At 37.2% G+C, this 7,500-nt stretch overlaps 1 protein-coding gene and 1 pseudogene across 1 annotated transcript; both read right to left on the bottom strand.

The window, feature by feature from the left end:
• Positions 1–39: 39 nt before the first annotated feature.
• Positions 40–643, bottom strand: LOC127632953 (transcription factor HES-5-like; annotated as a pseudogene).
• A 2,746-nt stretch (positions 644–3,389) lies between these two features.
• On the bottom strand, positions 3,390–4,603 carry LOC127632954 (transcription factor HES-5-like). The gene is made up of 2 exons (XM_052111798.1): positions 4,536–4,603; positions 3,390–4,441 (listed from the first exon to the last, which is right to left on the bottom strand). Exons 1-2 carry the CDS (start codon positions 4,581–4,583, stop codon positions 4,154–4,156), a joined length of 336 nt encoding a protein of 111 aa, XP_051967758.1. The 5' UTR covers positions 4,584–4,603; the 3' UTR covers positions 3,390–4,153.
• Positions 4,604–7,500: the final 2,897 nt, after the last annotated feature.

Raw genomic sequence — 7,500 nt, forward strand, 5'->3', positions numbered from 1 at the left:
TAAGAGATGGTAAAACCACCATCTAGTTTACATGGGAAAGTCTTTCAGCTTGTTGTCTCTACCAAGGTCTCCAGAGAGGTCTGAGAGCACATGGTTCCTGCTTCACTGTGATCGTGAGGGGTTGATGGGAGGCTGGAGACAGGTGTGTGAGATCTTGAGTCGATCTCTGGGATTCCTGGTAGTGTTTCAGATGTTGATGTACTGTGTCCACCTTGGATTTGGCAGACAGGAAGGTCATGGTCTCCCTCCAACACTGGGAGTAGCCGTCAAAGTGGGCTTTCTGTGGAGCTGCTGAGGTCTTGGGCTGCAGCTGCTGTTTCAGGAAGTCCACAGTCATCTCCAGAATGTCGGCTTTCTCCAGCTTGGTGTTGGGGTCTTGCTGCTGGAATTCCTTCTCCAGCATTGTTTTGAGCTGCTCGATGCAGTTGTTGATGCGATCTCATGCATCTTCTCCACAACAGGCTTTCTTAACTGTTAAGCAGAAGAAAGACTTGATTAGTTCTTTGGTTCATTTGACTGAAGAACATAGCAGAATATAAGAGAGATGTTGTCAAAACTGTTGAATATGAGTGTCATGGAAACTTACTTTATGCTTTTCCTTGTTGGAAAGTTTGGAGTAGTCAGTAGTGTAGGTCGGAGCCATTCTTTCAGATGGAGTGAGGTTTCTCTGAGGAGAGCCAGGTCAGTTGTGTTGAGAATGAGGGTCCCAGTCCTCTATTTGTAGGAGCTCATTAGCATTACAAAGCCATGAGTCCCAGGCAGGATTAGTTTTCCCACACTCAGAGGCCAGTGGGTGAGGCGTCCTCAACAAATCACCATCCCTCAGCCCTTATATCTATCTTAGCTGTCAGTAGGTCAATCAGTTTTACAATAATAATATCTAGTTTTGCATGCTCCAAACATTTGATTACAGTAACTCAGGAAAATAACTTAATCCAAACTTTATTTTTACCAAAATCCAGTGCTATGAATTAAATGCATGTGATTTATGTCATCATGGTGGACTTTGATATGTTTAATTGACCACAAAGTTATACTTCTTTCATTACCTTATTTCATATATAGATAAACACTGTTGTGCTTTTGTGACACTGTTGATTGGTAACAATAAAATATATATATTTTCTATATTAATGTAGTTTTGTACATTCCACAATCTTGTATTTTTTTTCTCCCCAATTTGGAATGCCCAATTCCCAACGCACTCTAAGTCCTCGTGGTGGTGTAGTGACTCGCCTCAATCCAGGTGGCGGAGGATGAATCTCAGTGGCCTCCGCGTCTGAAACCATCAATCCGTGCATCTTATCACTTGGCTTGTTGAGCACATTGCCTTGGAGACTATTCTTGAAACATTGTGGTGAATTTAATAGAGATCAGATTGGAGGATTCATATGACTGTTGGAAGTTCAGGAAGATGAGATCAAAGGGGAAAATTTCAGCATCAGTAACTAAAATTTCACATTATCAAAAAACTAAACCATGAAACATGGTGGAATTACCATAGAAATGTTTTTATAACCAAATGGGTTGAAACTGGCTTGAAAACCCCTAAACTATTGTATATGATTAACAAGAAATTTCAGTTTGAAGCCAACTTTATATTATTTCATTATTATTATTAATAACAACAACAAAAGTTTTAGTTGCAAACAAAAATGCTAATTCCTGACCAACGTGTTAAATACAGTAAATACAGTCAAACTTTTTGCAGTGAAATTTAATCAGATTGTCTTATTTATTACAGGTGGAAAAATAGTTTTATTAAGTTTAATTAAAGTGGGTATACTTAATTTTAAAACGTTCAGAAACATTTCACCACTGACAAACTAACAAAATGAAAACATTTAATAAACATCAAATATTACGTTCATGTGTATAAGTCCATATCACATATTTTATAAGTCGAAATCACAACCGTATACAAAGTGAAAAGTCTGTTTTTGAGTAATTCAACTGGGAAACATGTTCATTGAAGTAAGAACACCTTTGCTTCCACTTCCAAGGATCAAAGTGGCTTGCGCTCTCTGAAGCGTGTCTGGGTCCTTTTTATTGCCTCTCACCAACTTGTTGAGCTTGTCAACAAAACTGGACATCTGAGCTGGTGTATTAGGCACACTTATAGTGGCCTATGACACAGTTTTCCCACAGTTTCAGAGGAAGGAAGCCTGTGGGCTATAAAATTACCGTCGCACCTTCGAATTTAAATATCGAGGCTTCTGCGAGTGTCTGAATGGATAACCGTGTGGGAAACCGTCAGAAGCGCGCGAAATAACTGTTGCCTCAGGTATCAATGAATTGAACTCCTCCAACTCATTTGCCTATGACCAGGAGCTGACTGACTTTGTACACATTTGTTCTTCTTTTTTTTTTTCTTTTACCTTCAATGCATGGCACCAACCAGACAGAATCAAGTCTGTGACATAGTTTTTTACCACAAAGTATACCACTGCTGTAGGCTACTTGCTGTAACTGACAAAAAAAAAATTAACGTTTTTGTCTTCTTTTCCAAATAGATTTGAAAGATCCTTGTGGAGAAAATCCAGAGAGACAGAATCCAGAGAGGAGATTTATTTCAGAAACGATAAAGATATCGGGGCAGCAGGGCGCTAGACTGGAGAAAGAGGATGTTCTGGAGATGGCCGTTAATTTTTTGAAGCGGAGCGCGGGTAAACTCGCGCCACTGCCAGATAAACGTGCTGAAACGTGTCTCGTTTGGAAGGCTGCGTCCTCCGGATGTCGCATTTGTCGGCCGGCCACATATGTTATGGAGTCTGTCTCGTTCAAAAAAAATGTTGTCTCTCTTTTTCTTATTTTTTATCTTTTGTCAGTGCCTTTTATGTATATGCACTTACATTTATACAATTGTTAACCTTATTTGCATTCCCAATAAAATAAATAAATAAAATTTAAACTAGACAGCCTCGATGACGTATGCGACCTCCGGTATGAGACAGACGTTGTGTCACGTGTCACTGCACACGCATCTGCAGCCGCACGACAGAGAATAGAGAAGGGACTGTCAAACGATTTTACGTGCATCAGAGGACCAATCAGATTCACTTTATGGCCTCAACGCAACTTTGGTTAATGCACAGATCACCAACACGATCATCAAGAAGATCAAGGGTACTGTTCTAGAGACTATGGATAAGCAATAAATCGAGATCTTTTTTTTTTTTAATTTAGAGACCATATCCGTCTGCGTTGCAAAACCTTTCTTGTTGCTTTGTAATTCCCCATTTCCTGCAACATTTGCACGTTCTATTGGATTTGATCCTGTTCGAGAACAGTGTGTGGCAAGCATGACGTCATTTTGAGATAATCATGTGATTTGAGTGTCAGATTTAATCAAAGCCTTTTGTAAAGGTGTGGTTTCGTTCAGATGTAATCCCAATAAACTTGCTTTGTAATTATGTTGAAACGTATGTCACTTATTAAACATTCCCTATGTTTAAAAAGTAATTTCTCATCCTTTTGTGCCTTTTAAAATTAGTGTCAGTATCATTGAATTGATGCAAAACAAAGTGATCAGAGAGCAATTTGATTTATTTGATCTCTAATGAGTAAACATTACACATGCAATCTCATCTGTATATTGATACAATAAAAGTGAGTCCGTTGAAAACGCAATAAGTTCCCATCAAAATACATGCCTTTATAAAAGGAATAGACATTAATCAAATGGCAAACCCATTCCAAAATGGAACTAAAGCCAAAAGGACAAGACTGGAGAATATGTTCAAAAATGAGAAATAACAATTTACCCTAAGGGTTCAAGATAAAATCTAGCTTCAATATGAAGCACAAATTAATAGTAATTGACATGAGTAATGGAAAACCCATCAAAAAAGATGGAAAAATGTTTTTAACTGAAATAATGTGTTTTTTTAAACAGATGTGTTCAACACATCTTCACAAGTTTGAAGATTACAAACAGTTGAATAACTGCCTTTACACATACTTTAAATATCTAATATGAATATTCAAATTTCAAATGATATTGTGGGGAAGGGCTTCACTCTATTAGATTCTTCACAATACAAGTATTGGAATTTGATTAACACTTTTTCAAAAAGAGGAACATTTTATGACACGTAGTTCATTCAGTCTAGTGTAGACCTTCAGTGTTCATTTAATTGGCTTGCCTCAGGTTCTACCAAGGCCTCCAGACGGCGCTCTTGTTGACATTCATCTCTTTACTGAAGGTGTTCTGGTCTGAGGAGTTCAGCTGAGGCAGGACACTTTTCCTCCTGTTCTGCTCACATGATGTCTGCAGGTTCTGCAAGTGTCTTCTCTGTGTCTTCATCTCCAGGATATCTGGATATTCCAGCTGGGAATCAGGCTGCTGCTTGAGGAACTCTGGAGCCAGAAGACACTTGAGCTGCTCAATGCTGCTGTTGATACGTTCTCTGCGCATCTTCTCCACTGTCGGCTTTCTCATCTGAAAACAACAACAAAACACGTTGAGTGAACTTGCCTTCAGAAAGATGAGACATGAAAGCTGCTGCAGTAATGTTGCTGTAATGTGAATGTACCTTGTTGTTGAGAGGGAGATGCTCCTTTGAGATGATTGTAGGTGTCATGTCTGTATCTCTGTGCTGTACATCTCTCTGTGCCGAGTGAGTCTGATTTGTACTGGCTGCAGCTCCTCTATTTATACTCCCAAATCTCCATATGAATGTGTGAGGTTTGAGCTTGTTGGAGTTTCTCACAGTTTGTAGCCAATGGAAGATCTCCATCAGACAATGAGGAATGTGGGGCCGCCACATGCTCAATGATCCTCTATCAGGGGCACAAAGCCAGTGTCTCAGGGAGCAGATGATGGAGGGAGTCACTGTGTGAATCTGGGAAAGTGCTGACGCTATAGAGAGAACAGACCTGCGGCCTGATGTTCACATCAATGTCACTTAATGAAAAACACACCTATCATAACCAAACACGTGCCACACTGAGATTGCTTCTTTTTTAAAATAACATTGCCCTTAGAACATCTACTCACAAGACTTGTCAACTGGAAAGATGTGGAATGCAACTGAAAGCTGTTTGCACCACCAATAAGTATTATTTTGTACAAGCTTACCATATATTATTATTACATTTATGTAAAAAATATGTTAAATATTATTTTATTTATATATTTTCTTTACATTCGAATGACATGATCTACATAATATACTGGTACATATAATTGATTAGTTCACATTATTTTTGTGAACAATCAATTAAGGGAAGAAATTCAGCATGGGGTGTTGCAGAATATAAAGATTCAATGGAAATGCTATAAATTATGTATTTCAAGATAAATGTAACTTGGATATTCTGGAAGCAGGTGTTTGAGGTGTTCTAGGTTTGTGTTTCATACACTCCAGGACACACACACACAGCTGGCTCACAACATAATGTATACACTGATCACACGCCCCACTGCTCCCTGAAGCTTGTGAGAGCCACAGAGACACACAGCTTCCCACACTTCTGTATTCATCGCATTAAATCACTCACACAATAGAAGTGTGTCGGTTCTCACAGGACTGAACTAACTGGATTTCTGGAGGGAAATCTAAAATAGTGCATAAGATTGCTATTAAATATTATTTATTCATTATAAACAAATTAATATTACGATTTTTTTAGTATTACAGTTTATTTTTATTTCATATTTTATTTTATTTAGCTTTAAATGAATGTGTTCAGTCATTTATTTTTATTCAAATTGTTATTTTGGGTATTCTGGGGGAGTCTTAAGGATGCTATTAAACTCCATTAATTCATTTATACTTTTATTTATAATAAATGTGTTGTGTTTCAGTAATGCATTATATTAATTTGAATTTAATTTTTTTTTATATATATCTTTGTATTTTATATTACTCTTTAAAGCACGCTTACATTTCAAATGTATGAATTATTAAAAAAATTGAATATTTTACACATAACTGTAAACTTAAACATCAGTTTAATTAATTCATTTATACTTTTGTTCTAATGAATGTATTTAGATTTACTCTCTAAAATGCCTTGAAAAAAGTTTATTAATATTGCTGGAGGAAAGTCTAAAGTACTACTTAATGATATTTAACTTTATTTATATTAAAATGTATACTTATGTTTTTAAATAATGTGTTGCGTTTCAGCATTATATTTGTTTGAAGGTTTTTTGTATTTTTGTAATATTTTAGTATTTAAAGCACTTTTTGAAGCTACTTTTAAGGGTGATTTTTAAAAATAAATGACGATGATGGTTATTATTATAAATAATAATACTTTTCTATAAAACAAATGCCTTTTAAAAATATTTGTTTTATAAATAAATTCACATTTAAATTCTAGTGCATTGTATCTGTCATTGAATTAAATGGCAATACATATTTTCTACAAATCTTCGCTGCTAATCCTACTGTGAGAACAGCAGAATCCCGAGTCCTCATGCCCTCAGCTTTTCTTCCAGATTTCCCAAGCCTGACCTTTCAACCAGATGGCACTGGGAATCCCACCTGTAGTGAAGTCTTCAATTACAAGCCTACAGACCGATGACAATTATGAAAAGCCTATTGTTCCATTTTCCTCTGCTCTCTGATTGGCTGGCTGCAGATACACTCTGATATTAAAGTAGGCTAGACTGAAGGTCTTGTGTGGAGTTTGATTTTAACCACTGAAGAAAAACCAGAGCGATCTTAGAGAACCTAACTACCAAGAAGTACATCAGCTGTAGCTTCAGATAAACTCTAAAAACTCAAAATCAGCATCAGACATGCCTGCCTACATGGACATCACCCCTCAATACAACTTTCACCATGCCAGGTAAGAAAAGCTCAGAAATATTCACAAAAACTGATGTTCATTTGATCTTATTTGTATGTCACAGCAACACTCATGATGATCTCTTTGCAGGTGCAAACTGTACAGCTTGGAGAGGAAATGTTTCAGCAAAGTAGAAAAACTCAAGTCCACTTTTGAAGACCATCTCCATCATGGTATCCCTACATCTGACATTGTGGAGAAGGCCGTTTCTTTCTTCAGTTTGAAAAGGGCCTTCATTTTTCACAATGGCTACTCAAAGTGTTCCCGTGGAACTCTGCGTCTTTCACCAACTCCAGAACAGGACGTGACCCCGTTATTCTAACGGAACGTCCATCACAGACTGACCTGACAATAGCAGGGTTAACAAGTCAAGCACTTGATGTGATCTTATGTTTAAGCACATCTACCTCAGAGGAAAACAGCACTTTGTTTGCTCTCTCTGGAATTTGTTCACTAAAGGACTTGATGTTATTGCAGATATTGCAATGACAAGAATAAATGTCGACGTGACTCTTAAAGCACAGCGGTGCATCACTTGCGATGTGCGTTACCTTCTGGAAACCACCAAGCTGAAGATGCATTTTGTGCATTTAGTTATACAATTGTTCTGTATTTTTCTCTTGAAGAGAAATGCACTCAATGTTTTTAGAAACGTTTGACCATGCTCTTTTGCAGGACATGCAGTCTTAAAAGATAATA

The sequence above is a fragment of the Xyrauchen texanus genome, chromosome 39 (genome assembly GCF_025860055.1).
Source record: "Xyrauchen texanus isolate HMW12.3.18 chromosome 39, RBS_HiC_50CHRs, whole genome shotgun sequence".
NCBI lineage: Eukaryota > Metazoa > Chordata > Actinopteri > Cypriniformes > Catostomidae > Xyrauchen > Xyrauchen texanus.

Coding starts and splice junctions, on each gene's coding strand:
- LOC127632954 (XM_052111798.1), bottom strand. CDS start 4,583: ATGACACCTACAATCATCTCAAAGGAGCATCTCCCTCTCAACAACAAG. Junction 4,442..4,535: donor ATCTCCCTCTCAACAACAAG/GTACATTCACAT, acceptor TGTTGTTTTCAG/ATGAGAAAGCCGACAGTGGA.